The 21642-nt window shown below is 39.3% G+C and overlaps 1 protein-coding gene across 2 annotated transcripts in view; it reads right to left on the reverse strand.

Annotated features, from left to right (window-relative positions):
* AHCTF1 (AT-hook containing transcription factor 1) overlaps positions 1-21642 on the reverse strand; it is a 46907-nt gene that overhangs the window by 12422 nt on the left and 12843 nt on the right. For both annotated transcript variants that reach the window (XM_072141183.1, XM_072141184.1), the window contains exons 9-28: positions 19837-19969; positions 19567-19745; positions 17312-17373; positions 16566-16694; positions 15881-15971; positions 15709-15798; positions 15135-15275; positions 14549-14653; positions 14131-14224; positions 13359-13482; positions 12578-12634; positions 8892-9038; positions 7903-8090; positions 5092-5236; positions 4135-4266; positions 3614-3755; positions 2259-2406; positions 1175-1276; positions 456-660; positions 49-249 (exon numbers count right to left, since the gene is read on the reverse strand). In XM_072141183.1, the coding sequence (XP_071997284.1) occupies positions 49-249; positions 456-660; positions 1175-1276; positions 2259-2406; positions 3614-3755; positions 4135-4266; positions 5092-5236; positions 7903-8090; positions 8892-9038; positions 12578-12634; positions 13359-13482; positions 14131-14224; positions 14549-14653; positions 15135-15275; positions 15709-15798; positions 15881-15971; positions 16566-16694; positions 17312-17373; positions 19567-19745; positions 19837-19969 (2615 nt within the window). The remainder of the gene's footprint in view (positions 1-48; positions 250-455; positions 661-1174; positions 1277-2258; positions 2407-3613; positions 3756-4134; positions 4267-5091; positions 5237-7902; positions 8091-8891; positions 9039-12577; positions 12635-13358; positions 13483-14130; positions 14225-14548; positions 14654-15134; positions 15276-15708; positions 15799-15880; positions 15972-16565; positions 16695-17311; positions 17374-19566; positions 19746-19836; positions 19970-21642) is intronic.

Raw genomic sequence — 21642 nt, forward strand, 5'->3', positions numbered from 1 at the left:
TATAAATATTCTTGGTAACACTCCAAACAATAGCATGTTAGCACTTACCCCTTTTGTATATTTTTTACTAATCTCTTCCATAAAAGCAATTCTTGTTTCTTTGGATCGTAAAGGAGGAGTAATGGATCTCCCAGGTGATACTGAAGGAGAGGCCAGAGGAGTTGTGCGTGCACTAGATCTCAGAATAGACTGGGGCGTATGTGCAATAAAACCTGAAGATGCTGTGCCTGCCACTAAAGCTTTTGCCTTCTGGAAGGGAAAATACACACAATGAATGATCATAATGTAGTACAACAGAAGAATAGTAATCATTATGTAATGTATCTAATATAGTCTCACTTATTTCTGAAGAGCACGTTATAAGACTGCTGCCTCCATGAAAATTCAGTAGCAAAAGTTATAGAAACAAGTTCACCTTTATAGTTTAATATTACACAAGCTTAGGGAACCCTTACCTTTACCACAAGAGGGGTCTCCAACAAGTTAAACTCAGATGCTTTGCAAAGGTTCTTTAACTGTGTAGCTTTGAGAAGACTCGACTGTACAGGGCTTGATGTCAATAAGAGATTAGATTTGCGAGGTGTACTATAACATATTTTTGAAAGGTCTGTTTCAAATGTGGGCTCTGCCAAGATGGGGTGGACAAGAGAGCCCAATAACCTGTAAAATATGTATGAAAGCAAGTAGTTTAAAAAAAAAAAAAAAAAAAAAAAGCATTAAAGTGGTCTATGAAAATAATTATATAGGGCAGTGATGGCGAACCTTTTAGAGACCGAGTGCACAAACTACAAACAAAGTCCACTTATTTATTGTGAAATGCCAGCAGTAATTTATTGCTACCGGTTCCTCCACATCTTTCAATTGTATTGGCCCCCTGCAGTCACCAATCCAGTTGAAAGAAGAATTTCATTGTAGCTTCTCTCTGTACAGGAAGAATGGTGGGTCCAGCAGGATGACCTTCAAAGATAATGCACTTCTGTCAAAACCTTCTCACTGTTCCCTCAGTTCAAAATAGCCAATGATTTTGGCGAACTCTGTCCTGGGGCGATGGCATGAGTGACAGCAGAAAGGGCTCTGAGTGCTACACTGAGTGTACAAACCAATCCAAACCTCCAAGGTAAAAAAAAAAAAAAAAAAAAAAAAACAAAAAAAAAAACACCACACCATCACTAACCTTGAATTGCTCTTGGATTTTGATATTGGTGTACCAACAAAAGCATCAGGTACTTCCAATTCCGTTACTTGAGAAACTGGAACTTGGCTTTCCTCCGTAAAACTACAGAAAAAAAATGGAAATACTCAAATTTGCAGGTTAGCATTTCATTATTTCGCAGCAGATATATTGTAAAAGTTGAAAATGAAAATGGGTATCCCAGAAGCAGGACCAAAATTATTTCCAGAATGCACATCGTAATGTCGCTTCCAGGGACAATAGTGTCCTGCTGTTTTATTAACTGCTGGACATGCTTAATGGAAATCTACCATTCAATTTCATGCATTATGAACCTAACATGCCTTGAGAATGCTGTAGCTACACTGATGCAGAAGCATATCTTGTTTAATCCCCGTGCTGAATGGTTTTGCTGAAAAAACTATTATAAAATTATGATAACAAGGATCTGTTGCCTCACAATAAGGCTTCATTCACACACACGTATGGGGGACGTACATACAGCCAACGTATATATACGTCTCCCATAGCCGGCAATGGCCGCACAGCTCTGAACTGCTCCGTACAAGTCCTATCTTTCTCCAGAATACGGCGCCGTGCACCATATATTACTGCGGAGAGGGGCAGGGGTGAGCACCACTCACCCCCTCCTCTCCCTGGAGCCGTGTGCCCGTCGTTCTATGGTAGGGCGGTCACACATCCGTATGAAAGTAGCCCAAGTATGCAATGCTCTGGAGAATCATGTAATCGCTGTGTTATGCCAGATGGGCAGAAGTAATCAAATCACTGCACCATCCCCCAGCTCAGGCTGATTAGTCCTGTCTGGATCGTTCAGGAGGCTCTGTGCAAAAAGGTGTTCATGTAGGCACCTAGATTCCTGAACATTTTAATTGTTTTTTTTTGAAAAACCACTCAGCTCAGGGATTAAACAAGATATGATCCTGCATCAGTGTAGCTACAGCATTCTCAAGGAATGTTTGGTTCATAATGCATCAAATCAAAGTGGTAGATTTCCTTTTACATATTTTCTAGTGGCAGGGCAGAAGACCATAAATTCTCATATTATGATAGCAAAAGCACCTTTTACCTTTTGTAGGGGGAGAAATCTCTATTTTCACTAGCAACAGACACTTCCTTTATTTTCATCAGAACGTTGCGAATAAAATTTGCTTCGGTAATCACACTTCCTGTAGGAGCCTGTTTTGCTATAGTAGATAAAGGCTTGGGTCTCGTCACTACAATAAAAACAATTAAATATTTTCTAAATACAAGTAGCAATAGAAATCAGAGACAATAAAAACTGAGGCAGCCTGTTTATCTTGCCGACAGAGGAGAATAGTGCTAGTCACCTGTAGTGACACACACACGAAACAGAACTAAACTGGGATATATACACTCCTCAAAAAAAATAAAAGGGACACTATTAACACAAAGCTGAATGCATTAAATATTCTCATTGAATACTTTGTTCTGTTGAAGTTGAATGAGCTACAAAAGAAACAAAAAAAAAAAAAAAAAAAAAAACACAACACAAAATTATTCACAGAAATCGAAGTTATTAACCAATGGAGGCCTGGATTTGGAGTCACGCACAAAATTAAAGTGGAAACATGGCGTGTGGACTAGCGGAAGTAAGCGGCTGTGTGTTAACAGATCTCTACCACCGGAATCCTGTAACCAACAGTATTGCCGCCAGGTTCAAAACAGGACAGAGCCGCTGAAACGGAGCCGAGATGCTTGGAGCATCGGCACTTATTTAAGGTGGTAAATCTATCTGCCTGAAAACGTAATGATTTTGAATTCCACAAAAGGCAAATTAAAAAAAAAAAAATTAATTATTTAAAAAAAAAAAAAAAAAAAAAAAGAAAATTAAAAACTCAAAACTTATCAGCCAAAATTTACCATTAAAATGAAGTACAACGTGGAGGAAAAAAAAAAAAAACAATCTCAGAATAACTTTGATAAGTAACAGTGTTCAAAAGTTATAACCATATAAAGCGACGCAAGTCAGAATCCAAAAAATGGCTAAGCCTTGAACTACAAAATGGCTGCGTCCTTAAGGGGTTAAAAAGGTTCACCTCAGGCTATAAAGGTCATGCAATATTACCCACCATTAAGAGAAAAGAATAATCAAACAAATGAGAAAGAAACAATCCTACAAACACCAAGATAAAGTTGATTGGCTTAGAAGGTAAAAAACAATACTTAAAAAAATGTCAGTTCTAGAATTTGGCAAATGTAAATAATAATTTTGGTTATATCAATTGACCCAAAACTGGAAATGTTTATTCTAAATTCATGTCAGTGAGAAAAACATGCACATGTGTCATTCATATTACATATATATTACACACGTTCTAATTTACATGAATGAAAAAAACACATTACAAATTCACTTTTCCCATTGCAATTCCCAATACTATACTATATTATTTTTCTTACCTTTCTTCCAAACAATAGATGGGTAGGGTCTGGCCCTATCACTTGCCAAAGTTTGCTGCACACTTGGCAGTATTTTACCATACTGATCGAGTATAGACTTTCGAGCCACTGCTCTTTCTCGCTGGCGCCGGTCGCAATCATTCTGCTCATAAAAAGTATAACGTTAAAATCTTACAATGCATTTTATACACACAGTACATTACAGCGATCCCAGCTTACGAGAGACTGCAATCACAGTCTCTCGCAGTGATTGCACGGGCTCTGCTTCTGAGCCCGGTCGATCCCAGAGACGTACATGTACGTCAAGATGTGCCATTTCCTGACGTGCATGTACGTTCTATTGCGTTATAGGCATTATATTGTAAGGAGTTAAACAAGGTTTTGAGGACAGGGCTTTTTTTACTTAATAGTAAACTCTTCAATATATTTCATTATCACCTGTACAGTTACTTTCTGTAATAAGAAGAATTGGTTTAATTACGATTTAAACAAAGTTAAATTGATTCTATGAAATTACTTACTAGATGATAATTTTTCAATGACTGGTTAAGCTGTAGTGCTGGGATGTAATTTGCCCTCTGTAAATGATGCACCAAAAGGAGCTCTTGATTTTGCACACTGCCATTAGAGTGCAAAAACTTTTGCAAGTAGTCCTAGGAATGAAATGAAGAAGGATTAAACTGTAGTGGATAGATTTTTCTTTTAATCTTCTATTTATTGCATTTAAATTTTCAGATATACAGCAATACATCCAAGTTTCATGGACAGATATTTATATTAGAATAGTTGGCTCTATTTATGTAGCCAACATTTTTAGCTCTTTGGCACAATCAGCATAGCTTCAGGGTAGATTCAGTGCACATTACGCCAATTTGATTCTACTGTTAGATGGGTAGTTCTGAGATGAAGCAGACAAACTGGCCCTCCCTTCTTACAGAGCCAAATAGAATGAAGCAAGAGAGTTATATTCTTGAACAGTGGAAATGGCAAACATTTGGAATTAACAGAGGTGAAGAAAGGACATCATTAAAATATTAATAAAACAATTCAAGCGATACAAAACAATTGAATACGTTAGATCATTCAGTGAGGACACAGTAAGGGGGGTTTTCCCCACAAAACAAGTTATGCCCTATTCATAGGATGATGGGACCCCCACAGATTACTAGAACAGGGTCCGATGTACCACTGTTGCAACACAGATGGCCAGAACAACCGGTCACGGATGCTACCTCGTTCATCTCTATGTAGCGGACGGAAATTGACAATATTCTGTACGGTCCTGTGGATAGGGCCTTACCTTGCCTCGTGGGAAAAACCCTTTAGGTTTGACTTAACAACAGTGTTGATTTGGACAAGTATAAGCTGTGCTACATAATCAACCTATTTAAGACGACATTTTATTAGCACTCACACTCAGCCAATGATCTGAATTAAAAGTGCATGTTTACTATTATCATGGTTATGTAGACTCTTACTTGTTCAGAATCTGTGAAGGTGAGCTTCAGCAAGTCTTCCATAAGTGCCATTTCTTGACACATTTCATACATGTGCTTCAGTAGATCTTCGATATTCAAACGGCTGGAGTGAAGTTTCTGTAGATTCCAGGCCTCAAAAATGTGCCTAAAAATTGGTAAAGGCATTAAAATATCCACCCATAGGATAACTTCAGTAAAAGCTATGCAGCGTTTCATTATTTTACCAGGAGCTTTGTGTATAAGGGAATTACACAAACTTTCTTAACCCTTTAACAACTTGTGACGTAATAGTATGTCAACAAGTCGGTTAAGGGAGTATAGAGAAGGTTAAGCCCAGGCTAAGCAATCCCCGTAACAAGCTGGGTGTTTGCTGCATATTAGAAAGAAACAACTTGGCTCGCCCCTAACAAGCTAGTTCTTTGGGTCTCCACTTCCTATTGTTGGATCCAGGTGATTGGGCCTGTGTGTGGCAGAGGGTCATATCCAAGGACAGTCATCTTGTTTCTAAGGGGCAACTTGGTAAAATGTATGGGAAATTATCTTCACACAGGTACATATTTTAATAAGATGCATTTGAAAAAATGTATATTTATGGTAGATGAAATGAAAGGATAGGTGCCTTATCTCTATGCTTTGTACAGGGCTTCATAAATTCTGTAACTTATCGGAGAAATAATGAGCAGAAACAAAGAATAGAAAAGTTTTTCTTAATGAAAAATATTAAAAAAGGTTTATCACCTGTATCACTCATTTCTAAAATAAGAAGGTTCAAGAATTAGTTATGATGGTTCAGTACATAACAAGTCCTTGAAAGCAGTTTGCCAAGGAAACAAGTTAGCCCTAACACAGGATAGGGCCTAACTTGCTGATCGGTCGGGTTCTCAGTGATGGGACCCCCACAGATCACAAGAACACTGTAACTGAGGTACCTTCATCGGACCCCTTGTTGCTCACCGAATTGAGCGAAGCTGGTTGCAGCGCATGTGCGTTCTACTCCATTCATCTCTATGGAGCGGAGGAAGATTGCCAAGCGCCTTGCTCAGAGACCCCCACGATCAGCAATGTTTCCCAGAAAAAAACCCTTTAAAGGAAGCACCAATACAAAACATAACACAAGCTGGCGCACAGACCTTTGTGAATGTGATCCATAGATTGAGAAAATGGATTAAAAAAAAAAGTCCAAATCTTTAACCCCTTAACGCTGAAGCCACTTTTCACCTTCCTGACACAGCCCATTTTTTTCAAATCTGCCCTGTGTCACTATAAATGGTTATAACTTCGGAACGCTTTAACATATACAAGTGATTTTAAAATTGTTTTCTCGTGACGCTTTGTACTTCATGTTAGTTGAAAAATTTTGGTGTTTTGTTTTGCATTTATTTATGAGAAAATCAGATGTTTGGTGAAAATTTGGAAAAATTCTTGATTTTCGAACTTCAAAATGTTCTACTTTTTCCATACATAGCCATAACCGCAAAAAAACGTAATAACTAACATTCACTAAATGTCCAATTTATGTGGACATGGTTTTTTATGCATACTCTTATATTTGTAGGATGTTATGGGCCTTTGAACGTTAGGTGCGATTTTTCACATTTTCATTAAAAACGCAAAATCCTGCTATTGAGGGACCTGCTCAGGTTTCAAATCACTTGAAAGGCCTAAATAAAAGTAAAACCCCATAAATTACCCCATTATAGAAACTACACCCCTCAACGTACGTAAAACAACTTTTATGAAGTTTATTAACCCTTTAATTATTTTACAGGGGTTAAAACAAAATCGGATACAATTTTGAAAGTAAACTTTTTTGGCTAAATGAATGTGTTTTTCAAAAAATTTACAAATTCTCAGTGGATAAAATACCATAACGCTCCACAAAATTTGATACCCAATCCCTCCGGCGTATAACAATCCCCCATATGTGGTGGTAACCTGCTGTATGGGCACACGCCAGGGCATCGAAGGGAAGCTGCGCCATTCAGAGCAGATTATGCATTGTCACTTTTTATTGGCTATACTATCTTTATTTTTTGGGCAATTTGGACATATAAGGGCTTATTTTTTGCGACATGAGATGCACTTTACAAATAATTAATTTTCGTGGGTCATTAGCTTATTGAAGAGATTTTATTAACTCTTGAATGTATGGGTGAAAAGAAAATTGTCAATTTTGGTTTACTTTTCTTTCGTATTTTTTGGGGGTCGTACACCGTACACTAAAAATACTATATTATCTTTATTCTATAGGTCCCTACGATTACGGTGATACCTCATTTATACAGTTTTTCATTTATTTTTACAATTTTACTGGATAAAAACTAATATAGAGGAAATCTCATTTGTGTCCGATTCTTCTCAAATGCCCCTAGCACGCCGCGGTCGGCTAATATATAGCCGACACCCGCAGCTTCTGGCGCGGGCTCCGTTCTGGAGCCGGCGCCAGAAGCATGACGTACTATTACCGCATTTTGCGGGAACGCACCTCCCGCCATGCAGTAATAGTACGTCAAATGTCGGGAAGGGGTTAAGGGGTTAAAGTATAGGGCTGCAAGATTGCGATAGAAGTGGAAGGGAGGCTTAGCTCTGTGAAATACAAGACTTTTGATCTGTGTAGAAATTCTGCTTTAAATAGTCATATTCTCTGCTGATTTTCCTGGACCGACCATGGGCATGTGAACTCAACTCAGTGCATCATGGAGCGTTATGATGCAGAGTTTGGTACCATAGGTCACTATGATACCATGGAAAGTATGGTTTAAAACACCATGGTTTGTCAATTCCTTGTGTGACAAGGGCAATAAACCTTACCTGTTTGCCAAAAAAACAGTCATATGTAGTTTGACTTCTGTGCTGTTGGATATTGGAGGCTTCATAACTTGGATGTATCGCAGGGCCTGACGGTACTCTCCTTGGCACATTAAGGTCTCTATAATCAGATTGTGCTGCCATGTCATTACTCTACTAGCAGCTGGATGGAGAATACAATCCACTGAATTCTAAAAGTAGAATGAAAGCGGTGTTTATTTTCTATGAAATATAAAGAAAAACAGATTTATATTTTTAGTTTTGCAACACAACAGTTATGATGTCCCTGTGACACATGGAAACATAGAATCCTGTGTTCACATAGTAAAATGTGCAAGATGAAAAAAATCCCACAGATGCATCAAGTCAACCAAATAGAATTCTTAGGGCAGATTCACACAGCGAGTGCCTGAGCGCAGAGTTTCCATTTTTGTGAAATTAACCTGTCGAATCAAGAATCAACAGTGATTGTGAATCAATTTCTTCGGCTGTTGAGTAAATAAAACAGACAATAGGTCAGGCTTTTTCACATTGATTTTCACATCCATGGTTCAGTGATTTTCATGTATGCTTCACTGATCCATTTTGTTTTATGGGCATTTTCAATACAAGGCCCGTTTTCTTCACGAAAGTGGGAAACCAGTTGTTCTGTTTGCTTACCAATAACCTTCATTTATTTTTACAGACCAAGACAAAATGTAAGCAAACTAAAGAAAACACAAAGGACACGCAACGCATGCCAATGTGAATCTGCCACTAGAAATTGAAATTAGCAAGACAACCTGCCAGGCCCTGCATAATGACCTCCAGCCCAATACTGTGCAAGGAAATTGGCATTTGCCTCATAACACCAAGATTGGCAGATTATTTAATATGCATACGGTTGTCTGCATTATGAAAAATATATAAAAATCAAGATTGTGAAGCTTATAGCCATTTTTCTTATTACAAAAAAGAAAAAAACCCGTTATATAAATAATAATAAAAAGTACCTGATAATCATTGTGATCCAGAAGCCAAAAGCCTTGAATAAGCTTTATAAGACCACAGGGAACCGAAAAAGCTGTAGGAAACGACTCTATTGATGAATCTGGTTTATCTGGTAATGAGTACATCACATCCAGCAAAAAATAAACAGTCTGTTATACAAGTCGTTAAGGTGGTTTGTATGAATAGGATTTACTTGGTACAAAAGTTGAAAAGACATGCTCCAACTATACAAAACTTACCTAAAGGGGTTTCCAAGTTCTGCCATTGATACTTTGAGTCCTATAACTCTGTGCAGTTGACCCCTAGGAATAGGGACCACAGTCACTGTCCTTAATGGCAGTCAACTTGCAGGCATTACCCCTGATGAAAGATGTAGCTGATCAGGAAATGATTACTCGCCAGGGAATTAAAAGGGCAATCTTACTCCACAGCATAGGGAGAGGTATTGGTACTGCCCTTGTCAGGGAGGTAGGGCAGCACGGTGTCTAAGCGAGTAGCACTTCTGCCTTGCAGCACTGGAGTCCTGGGTTCGAATCCCACCCAGGTCAACATGTGCAAAGAGTTTGTATGTTCTCTCTGTGTTTGCGTGGGTTTCCTCCGGGTACTCCGGTTACCTCCCTCACTCCAAAACATACTGTTAGGTTGTTTAGATTGTGAGCCCCATGGGGACAGGGACCAATTTGAAATGCTTTGTGCAGTGCTGCGTATTCTGTGTGCGCTATATAAATAATTATTACCGTATATACTCGAGTATAAGCCGAGGCACCTAGTTTTACCACCAAAAACAGGGAAAACCTATTGACTGGAGTATAAGCCGAGGGTGGGAAATGCACTGGTCACAGCCTCCCAGTATATAGCCTGCCAGCCCCTTTATCCATAATGCCTGCCAGCCCCTTTATCCATAATGCCTGCCAGCCGCCAAAAAAAAAAAAAACGTACTACTCACCATTCCGACGCCCGGACAGCTCCTCTTCATCTTCATGCCGCAGGTGCGCGACAGCGCACCTCTTCTGTCTTCATGCCGATACGGGGCCGCGGCAGCTCCATGCGGACGGCCCGCCCGGCGCACTCTGTGCCGTCAACAGTGTGCGCACGGAGCTGTCGCGGCCCCGCGCCGGCATGAAGACAGAGGCGCGTCCACAGAGCTGCCGCAGACCTGCGGCATGAAGGTGAAGAGGAGCTGTCCGGGCCGTCGGAATGGTGAGTATTAAGTTTATTATTTTGTATACCCGAGTATAAGCAGAAGTGTTGAATTTTTTGCACAAAAGTTGTGCTAAAAAACTCAGCTTATACGGTATTATTATTATAGTCCATTGTATATTTTAGATGCAGTATATGGGGTGCATAAGGGACATTGTCCCGGTTTAAACCAACTCCCTGAACCCCTCCCCATTGAAGCTCCTATTTTCATTCCAATCTTGCATCCCTGCTTCCACAGGTAAGATCCAACCATTATTGTACATGCTTCTCGCTCATGCCCGACATAGACCTTTTTGATCTTAATGATTGTTCACTTTTTTTGTACCACATCTAGTAAACGTTAAGTTTTAACTGTATATACTACACCATTATTTGTTATTTGCCTTTTTGGTCCTCCTGTTCCTCAGTCTATAAGAGGATTGGGAACATTTTTTCTATTATTATTATTTTCCAAGTTCACAACAAACTATTCATCAAGCTGTGGTGCAGCACAATATCAGCATGCATACAGAAAGATACTGGCCTCAAACAGCTTATCAGTAGTGGTTGAAATATGGGTAGCCAACAATCGGACCAATTGCTATTAATACAGCTTGTTTTGGGAAAACTCCTTCAACCTTAGTGTGTCAGATGGCCACACATTTTTGGTGTATTTGTCCCTGTTAAAGGAAACCTACCATCAATATCAAGCATTCCAGGAATGAGCATAATTCATATTTAAATGGAAATATAAGCTTATATTTAATTAGTTATTTAAAATGTCACCCCCCTAAGCAGAAAAATGTTTGGACACACACTACAATGAAGAATAAAAGTGCTACTGGCACTTAAATCAGTCCATTGACTTTGTCCCTGTAGAGGAGACACAGGGCAGAAAATGGCTGCTGGACACATGTCTATATCACATGTCCTGCACCAGTCATGTGATCACCACCAAGTTTGGCTGTAGTTAGTTGGTTGGTTGCAGTACATCCAGTATGTCCAGTGTTGTGGTGAGACGTCATCTCAGTGTGATAATGGTAGTTAACTCTCAAAATAATGAAGTTTATGTATTACGACCGATATGTGACTGGGTATAGATACACAATTGTTTGCACAGAGAAAGATTGTCCAATCAGGACATAATAGCCCCGATACCCCTGAGGACGCCACCTTGAGTGGCGAAACATGCCGGTGGGGGGGGGCTAACGGTGTTGATTTTAGCTCAGCAGAATCTAGCAGCCGCTCAAACAGGGAATTAATATAGGGTCTAGAATGCCAAGATACAATGTAAAGACTTTATGAGGGATAGCGTTTGAGGTAGATCTATAGGAATCTTCCCCCTCCTCCCCTTAGCACGCTAAACCAGCGTTCAGGGAAATAGACAAATCTCGTCTCCCTTACAGACACTAGGGGCATGAAGCACGATATGTGAAGGGAATGCAGCACCTACCTATATAGCATAAAGCAATAAGGACCGCTTCCCTGGACTAGTGGCTTTGACTCATCCCTATCCACATGTTATGGCTACAGCTTATTACTGCTGATAGTTTTAATTTCACGTCTATGGATGAAGTATATCCTTTCTATCCTTTTTAGTCCTGAATAATTAAAAGTAAAATTTTAAGTGACCAATGGGTATAATGGTAGTTACACATCATTACTATGGCAACAGAGCAGGACAGTCCGCTCGTAGTCTTGTCTAACAGCATAAGAGGGAGGAGCAGTTACTGAGAACTGCCGGATCATAGGAGAGGTATCATGTTGCAGCCATTTTGGAGATACCTCCTACTTTAGAAATCCCATAACATTTTGTAAATCATAAACGGAAACCATTTTCAGCTCGGTTTTGTGATTAATTCCATTAAGTTTTGTTGTATTCATTTATTTATAGCATTATGGGTTTTTGCAGCAGACTGTCATATTCTCAGAATACCCCTTTATAGAATATCTGTCACATGATGCTGAGACAGTCTAAGCAGACTTGTAAACTAAATACATGTTGTTTTCACTTCAAGTTCAACAAGTGTTATTTTTTAATAAAAATTGGTCAAGGAAACAGATAAGGGTGATGGCACACGTGGCGTTTTAAACACGTTTTTTGGCCCATTTTTAATCAGTCCGTCAAAAACCGAATGCGTTTTTTTACCAGCTTCAATTAAGGTAACTGGTCAAACCTGTCAAAAACGGATGCGTTTACAAAAACACATGTGGTTTTCAAAAATGCATGCATTTAACACATGCGTTTGATGGACTGCTTAAAAACGGACCAAAAACGCGTTCAAAACGCCACATGTGCCATCACCCTAATCCCACTTTCAAAAATGTCAACCCCCAAAAAGTTAATTTCTGATAATGAATAGTTTTAATAAAAGATATGAAGCTTATTTAGCCCATTGCACACTTGATTACTTCAATACTGCTCTTCAACCATTACATGAATACTGAAAAACCTTAAGGATGAAGTACGTTCATTGTTTCATGCCAGTTTAGAGATCAAAAAGGATACAATAGCATGTTTATTCGTTTCATCTGCATCTTCTAGAAGGTACAAGTCTAAAAGTGCCTACAAAAAAAAAAAAATGAAAGAAAGCTTATAATATGGAAACCATTATAATGGAAGGTTGGTGGAGACCAGGTTTAACTAAGACAGTTAAAGGGTAGACAGCGCCATTTTTTTTATATTTCAACAAGATGATTGGATGGCATCACATTTTTTCTCATTTGTTTCTATTTTTTCAGATTGTCGTTTTCCGATGTGTAAACAGTAACATACTTTACAAGAGCCTAAATACATAGGAAGTAAGTGTCAGGACTAGCAGGTTGAGCAGATGATAGGACATCTATAATCAAGTAGTTGATGCAAGTGTTAGCTTCTATTCCAAGACTCCATGCACGCATGTGTTTTTGGCCAGTTTGCTTTACCATGAGCTTGTAGATTAATAAGCAAAGGTTGCCAGGTAACCTTTGTGCAAAATGTCCATCCATGCCACAAAACTTATCAGGCCTTACTCATGTGTTTTCAACTTGGGCTGTAATGGTTGTGGAAACAGATTCCACACCCAGCACATTTCCTTTTTAAGGCCCAGTAAGAGCACACACACGTGCATGCAGCCTGTCTCATCATCAAGTGAAATTACTTCTTCTGAGAAAATTCTAACAGCAAATATCTGTCTATTAAATGTATTGGCCAATGTGAGACTGTAGTTCTATATATAGGACCTTCCCTCAATATATACCAGTACATGGAAAATGTATCTAGATAAATGGAATACTAAGAAATGTCTTACATGTAACGTAGCAGGTGGATATTTGCCTGTGCCACCCTCATCTCTCTTCCACAGATGTTCAACTCTGTCTCCAAGCTGACAAATCATGTTATCAATCATCAGGGAACAAGTATTCCATTTACCTCTATAGGAAAGTAAAAAGGGTTACTTGACAGTCACATACTTTAAACAGAAAAAGCCACTTAAAGGGGTTTTAATGACAACGAGCATTGCGTATTAATGTAAAAATAATTTTCCCTGGTTTTTTTTCTATGACCTTTATTAAACTACAGCATTAGAGTGAAGGTTCTATAAATCAATACTGTACACTTCATGACTCAAATAGGTCAACTCATTTTCTAAAACTAAAGAGGCTTTGTTGCATGCGTTTCCTCACAGCTAACAAGTGCAGTAGGAAGCGTCACAGGCGGTGGAAGCCCTTTTCAATAGAGGTCATGCCAGACAGGATCAGGATTGTGTGTTCTGTATTGGCCAGTGTTACTTCTGCATCTCATACAAGTGGAGAAATACAACCTTCAACTAGACGCTGAGGACTTCACTGGGAAACTTAGTGTTCTGAATGACAGGCTAGTGGCGGCCCACAGACCTAGTTTCTGATAGCTTGTGGCCAGTCAGGTATAGTAACTGAAGCCTGCATATATAACTTGAATTACATTGTTTTATATTGGCATCACACAACATTGAGAGCAATTTTTTTTTTTTTTTTAAAAAGCATTTTATTTCAAATTCGGTTAGAAGTCAGCATGATAAAACAGAGCAATATTTTCTCTACCTAGACAAATGCTCCAACTTTTTCCGACGCTCTGCATAGTAGTGTTGCATTAGTTGGTAATTGTAGTATGGCCTAGTCAACTGCATGGCTTCATCTGACAGGACAGAGGGGAAGAAAGAAAAATGAATACAATAAAGTAATAAAAGTGTAAAGCAAAATATGGTCAGGATGCTAGAAACCCTTGTTAAACATTTAAGTTACGTTCACACAATACATTCACATAGGGGTTAGTAACGCAATGAAAATGTAAGTGTGCAGGGCTCAGGCCATTCACATAAACGTTTCGTTTGGAAAACATGTGTGAATGGACTAACCTCTGCCAACATTGACTTGCGTTGTGTACCATAACACAATAAAAATGGGATGTGCGAGTCTTAACATCTGCATCCAGAGATGCAAAACCATCATCACGACTAACCTGGGTTATCTGGTAGCAGACCGCAACGACAAAACCAAAGCACTACAGAGGCATACTGACTTAATAGCTTGGTCACAGAAAGTTTGTTGGATAAATCAACCAATCCTAATGAAGAGAAGAGAAATATGTTAGTTTTGGGCCATAAAACTCCTATCCTCTCAAAGGTTTATGCCAGTGAATGGCTCAGATTATAAATGCTGATTCAGGTTGAAAGGTATTGCATTTGGAAAGCAGCTTCAGCTGTCTTTGGCCAAGTTCAAACAGTACGTTTGAATTGGTTTTTGAAAACATGTGGTGCTTATTCCCAATTGTAGGGGTTTTAGTGGAAATACATCTGCAAATTGGACAGGCCCCATGCAGCAGTCCATGAATTGTGTTTCGAAATGCAATTTAAATGCTGTGAGTGAACGCAGCCTTTTTCATTTCAGTGACCGGTGGAAGCTTCCCTAGCTGGTCAATATCTGACATGTTGGAGCAATTCTAAAGGAAGGTATTCCTTAAATTTTGTAATTCAAGTTGCAAAATGAGAATCTTTGTATAAAAAAACAAAAACATACTGAAGCGATGCTAGTAGTACTTTGTGTACCTTGTTTTGTGAGCTCTTTGGCCTCTTTTCTAAAGCAGTTCAAAACAGTGGTGAGGTTACTGAGGCGCAGCTGACAGTGCTGTAGAGACTGCAGAGTTTGAGAATCGATAAAATTACATGAGCCATCAAATAGTGGTGAACCTGCAGAAAAGAGAACAAGTTAGAAGAAAACATGAAACGTATATGCGCACGGGCCGAGGTCTGCCCCCTTGTGCATGCATTAGAAATGCAATGTAAGTGCTGCGTGTATGACCACACACACACACAGACTGACCTAGCAATAACCCTTTACCTGTGTTAACATCACACGATCAGATGAAATGCATATGCGATCAAGCTCAGCCCCTCCTCATTCTGGTTGACTTGCATTTCTAAACGCAAGCCAACCAGAAAGTGACACATGATCACAAAATTATTTTTTTCAGTTCCTTAAAAGATGATGTAGGGTTTAAAACGTACCAGTGGCAAAGTATATATTATAAGACGTTATAGTAAAGCAGTCAGATCCTCTTAAACTCCTATGTCGAAAACTCTTTTAGACAAATAAATGTTGCACGAAATAAAACAAACTTACAAAGTCTATCAAAATCTTTTTTTGTAAGGACCACTTTATCCCATGTCCATTCAAGTACAAACCGGAGGTTTGGAGCAGATCTTGGTTGTTCTGAAAAATAAAATAAAGGTCAGAACTCAACTGAAGATGGCAATATTTCTCTTGTAACATTTTTTTAAAATTTATCACTGACCTTCTGCAATCCACTGCTTGATACAACGGGTTAAAAGGCTGATTGAGCTAGTTTCAACAGCAGCTGATAGAACAGCTTGCAACTGTTCTTCCTAAATGGAAGATAAAGCATATTAAAGTCATATTTTATAGACCGTTGACTAGACCGAATTCACATGAATGAGTTAGCTGTCAAATTAGCTGCTGGATTTACTGGTCTGAGCATTGAGCAGATTAAACTGACCTGCAAGGTCAGTTCAGTTGTTTAGTCTACAGGCAGGTTAATACCAGTTCACATCTGTTAGGGCTTCACTTATTTGCATCAGTTATTGTGAACCTAACCCAGGAAACAATGAAAACAGAACATATGCATGTTAACTCTTATACCTCACCTATATTATACCTTACCTCATCTGGTTCTGGCTTATATTAAAGGTATTCTGTCTTGCTTCGGCTGTTCAGCAGCAAAAGGGACATCCTGCATAATTTTAAATTACATAATGTGTTGTGGTGCCCATGGCATCAGGCCAACATAAGGCCAGTTTCCCTATGTTGCAAACATTTGTGTGCATGAGCCCTAATTGATACATATAACTGCAGACCTACGACCTAACAGGTGTGAACTGGCCGAAAGACAAACAGCATACTATACGTATTTACCTCGCTTGTGTGAAACTGACCCAGCAAGCCTAAAATCAGTTACCTACCTGAGTCAAGCTAGTAGGTTGAATGTCAGCAAGTCTTGGAGAGAGCAAGCCAGCTACTAAGCATCTATTGTAACCATCAGGAATTTCCTCATTCAAAGAAGATCCAGAATTCCTTAAGTAGTACAGAGTCTTAAAAATAAAAAGTGGAGTTTGAAATCTATAAAAAAAACAACTTGGTAACTATGCATGACTTTATTTATATTAAAAGGGGTTGTTGGTCAGCTCCCTTCAGCACAAGTAAGATCATTGGTTGTCACAATACCAGCAAATTCAGCGCTCTTTAGGCACTGGACCTATACAGTGGGTAGGTCTGGAAGAAAAAGGCTCTGATCAGTGTATAGCACTAGTGGTACCGCTGTACACATGCAATCATAAAATAGAATTTGCTAACAGCAATTTTAAGGACACACAGGACAAGTGTGATGACTATGGAGTAGCTGTGTCAAGTTTATTACCACCACTGGTCTAATGCACTGATCACAGACGAGAACAAGTACAGGAGATGCATGGTGGGGTGGACCTCAGCATCCCATATTAGTACAGTTGGCCAACAAAAGTCAGATTCAGAGCAAAAAGAAATATTGCAGGGGATATCCATAAGATAGCCTGCAATCAGACATTTATCCCCTAGGTGAGAAGCGGGACCCTCCAAAATCAGAAGGGGGGGGGGGGATGATTAAAAGAAGTCACTCCACTTATTGTTGCTCAGTTGTCGCTACAAAGATTTGGTCAACCATTTATCTTACCTCTTTCTGAAAGCCAGTGCATGTGATGTGAATAATACCAGAATTCAACAAACAGGTTGCATCTTCAATGAGCCATATAAAATAGGGGGAGCAAGAGAGAGAGAGAGAAAAAAAAAAAAAAAAAAAAAACAGACTTCTTATATGTACTCAGGATAACAAAATAACACTTTGTCCAATTCACTGAAAATACAGCATTTCACAGATATAAGTCCATCCTGACTAGCAGTCCCGGTGTACACAGTTTTAGTTGCCCCTAGACACGGGTGGCTGCCATCTTGGATTTGTGTGTGACAGCTTGGAGCTGAGATTTCTGTCTCTGCTGTGTGTACTGTAGCCCCGCCCCCTGCACGTAGCTCACACTGATCACTTCCTGGCAGCACATCATGAGGGGAGACCAGCTGCAAACCGCAAACTACAAAGAGATAAGTGATCCGGGGGAAGGGGGAGACAGGCACATGTCTGAGACTGATAACAGATGTAGCAGGGCTCACTGTGTAATAGGCATCTAATGGATCTCATGATCTGTCTTATTGCTCTTTCTATGGGTCAGTGTGTTACTATAATGTCAGAGGCCAGATGAAAGTGTATATACACACCTGTACCCAGAGTGTCAGCTCACAGAACTAGATGGGGCATAATGTGTCTGCTAAAAGACCCCACCCACATCCTGGGATTTTACACTGAGCACCCCAAGGAGTAATGGTGTTACTGCAGTTTTAGCTCCCGAGTAAATTTGTAAAGTAAAGGGTTAAAATGATCTTTAATTGTGTAAACCAGAGGGACAAGGTAACACCTTTGCAAGCTGCAGAGCTAGGCAAAAAAGTTTTTATATTTTATAGTTGAACTTTAAGATTCTAGGATTGTAGCCGAATCTGATTCACTGGGAGAGTCTAATAAAATTGCTTTGTTTTTTTTCTCTCTACATTGAAGCTGTGCTTTCACATCTAACTAAAACCCTTTACTGCTCTTACTCAGAGAAGAGATATGAGATGTAGAGCTGTGAGATCTCACACAGGAGTGCACAAGGTCCAGCAACAATAATGAAATATAAATGCATTTTTTCACCTTCCTGCTGCTAACATAGAAATGTTAAGGCCCTATATTGCAACAAGACCTAAGTAAACACAATACCTTTGCGTCAACAAGCACTTGAACTATAGCTTGGCACCCCAACATTTACATACACATGTTTGAGATATGCTAGTGGGAGTATAAGCTGTCAGCTGTTCAAAATAGTTGCAGCATAGCCGCAAAAAAAAAAAAAAAATTCTGAGCTTATCTGCAGTGATTTGGAACCATGTCACAACATCTCAGATAGAACTATAAATACAATTGGCTGTACAGAAAGAAAATCTAAAAAAAAAATTTAACTAATATCCAGAAATAGTGTTATGTCACAAATACCAATCAATGCAACAGTTGTAGGACAAGGTCATTTTCACATTGTCCTTAAAGGAAACCTACCATTTAGAATGGTAGGGGTAAGCTGTAAGTACCGAGCACCAGCTCAAGGTGAGCTGGTGCCGGTACTTACTTTCGTTAGTGTTATAAACCGCGGTATCGCGGTTTTAACACTTTTTAAACTTTAGAGCAGAAGGGGCTTTGGCGCTGCGTGCGACCGTGCGCGCAACAACTTCTGCTCTAAAGTTTATAAAAAGTGTTAAAACCGCAATACTGCGGTTTATAACACTAACAAAAGTAAGTACCGGCACCAGCTCACCCTGAGCTGGTGCTCGGTACTTACAGCTTACCCCTACCATTCTAAGTGGTATGTTTCCTTTAACCTGTGTGGGCACACTACGATGACAAGGTACATTCCCCAGACCAGAGACCAAACCCTAGATGACATGCAGTGGATTCTAAATCCAATGCAGCAAGTGGATGAGAGTTGTATAGAGCCAATTCACCATGTTCTGTAATTGTTGTAAATTGACTGAGGAGCCCACAGAAGCTAATCTGCAGTTGTTACATGTAGTGTGCAGACAACCTAAAGGGGTATTCAGGATATTAAATATTGATCAGCTTCCTAGTGAGTGCTCCTTTGAAATCACATGTCGGTCATTTCACAACAAGTGTCCCAATTGCAGCTTAATCCCATTAAAAAGTGAGTGGGGCTGGAGCAACTGCACAGAGGTACAGACCATATCCCGACATGAGATAAGCGATTACCCTTTTAAACCTAAAGAGGTTACTGAAGTACTGCTTTATAATAACAATGTTACATTCACTCAGAAAAAACAAGAACTGAAAAATACCAAAATTATAGGTGCTTGGAAAGTAGAACTGCTCTGGAGGTGGATACGAAGGTGGAACCCCTCTGCTTAGACTCCGCTCATGTACAAGAATGTCAAATATCATATCTTCAGTCAAGTTTGTTAAAGCTTCAAGAGACCAGAATGCAAAATATGAACAGTTTCTTAGAAACTGACCAGGTCTGTAAAAAGGGGTAGAAAACAGAGAATATTGATTATATGTGTACAATATATTGTGCTCACCTTGCACACAAAAAAAAATAAAAAATGTACCTCAAAGAATCCGGCATCTGCGCTTGATACCAACGATTTATGTCAAACACTCCCATGTAAATAGAAGGTTTATTTTGTCCATAAGTATTAACTTGCCAGCTAAAAATTGACACACTGGTATCAGGTGAAGTAACTGAAAGTGAATTATATACAAAGATTAGCACTTGTGAATAAATAGAAGGCTTAGCACCAAAGTTTATCTAGCAGAAATCATCCCATGTAGTAGAGAACATAGATACATGTTCAGCCTTCGTGGCAATAAGTATTTATCACATAGGGCCAGTCATTTGCCATATTTACACAAACATCTAACAATGTTAAGCCCAGTTCACACCTGCATTAGGACTCAGCTATTAACTTCAGTCACAAAAATGATAACCTTCTGGCTGTCTTCCTTTGCATCATTTTTGTTAGTTTTCTGTTACTGGAGACAAAATTGGATGGAAACTGCAGAGCAATTTTTACGAAATAACAGAAGCCAAATGGAAGGGATGCAAATGGACACTAAAGGAAACCTTGAAAGGCCAACATGAATGGACATTTTAAAAAATCCAGCAGACCTCCATTATTTTTGCGATGGAATTTAATAGCAGATGTCCAAATGCAAGCATGAACTGCAGATACTGAACCCTGAATAAAAAGGTACTAAATTATTTGTTTTTCTGGTTTACCAGTTTAAGAGTTATTCATAAATATATAATTAAAATGAAGAAAGCTCTGAAGAAATGAGCACACTGACAACTGGGATTTCCATTTCCTTGAGCGTAGGTTTGTGTCTATGCACAGTCTGACACTGTCAGCAATGCTCGTGAGGTGTTGCATAATTAGACTTCTTGGTATCACTTTACACTACCTATTAGTTGGCTTAGGGGAATCTATACGCATGAATTTTCCAGCAAAGCCACACATCTTTAAGCATAAGAAAAAAACAATTAAAAAAAAGTTTGTGAAAAAAACATTGTGGGACAAAGCATGTTAGAGTGTTTGGTACTAACAACCAGCATCTTATGCATTTTTCTCATTAAGGAAACTTACCATCAGAATCAATCATGGATAAACCAGGGGCATCTTCTCATAGATCCAGGCATCGTGACACTGGTAATCTTATATTTATTATCCAGGGCCTCCTTTCTAAAATAAACTTTTAAAATTAAGCTCATGAGCCTGAGGGGCTCAGGTGGGCTTTTCCAGAGCCCCTCAGTGGTGCAGGGCTGTTACAATGAGCAGAACATGCCTCACCCTGCTCACTCTCACCTCTGACTGTGTACAGTAGCAGCAGTAGGAAGTGCAGGGGAAGAGGAGACTTGCTCTGCACAGTGTAAAGGTCCTTTCACACTGACATGTGCTCACCTGGCAGCAGTAGGGATGAGTGCTGCTCACCTCTACATAGAAAACATTGGCGCCTTGCCTTTTTTTGTAGCGGCCAGGTAAGCACATGTCGTACTCATGCTAATCTCACCAGACTGTGGCCTCTGAAGGATCTGTACAGGAGCACAAAGGTGGGGGCTGAGAGCTGAACACTCTGCAGCACAAACAAGCCACTTTTTTTTTTTTTTTAAATGCATCCGAACCAAAGCACAACCCCTGGGACTACACAGATTATTCTGTCAGGGTGCAAGATAAGTTATAACACACAATTATAAAAGGCAGAGAGGCATTTTTGCACTGCAGGTGTCATGGGCTTTTACAATCTGTCTTTTGTGAAAATGTGGTCCCTGGTGACAGGTACCCTTCAATATTGGGGGACCCGACTTTATTATAAATTTGAAAGAAATGGACAAAGGAAAAAAAAAAAAAAAAAAATGG

Source organism: Engystomops pustulosus, chromosome 3, assembly GCF_040894005.1.
Source record: "Engystomops pustulosus chromosome 3, aEngPut4.maternal, whole genome shotgun sequence".
In the NCBI taxonomy this organism is placed as follows: domain Eukaryota; kingdom Metazoa; phylum Chordata; class Amphibia; order Anura; family Leptodactylidae; genus Engystomops; species Engystomops pustulosus.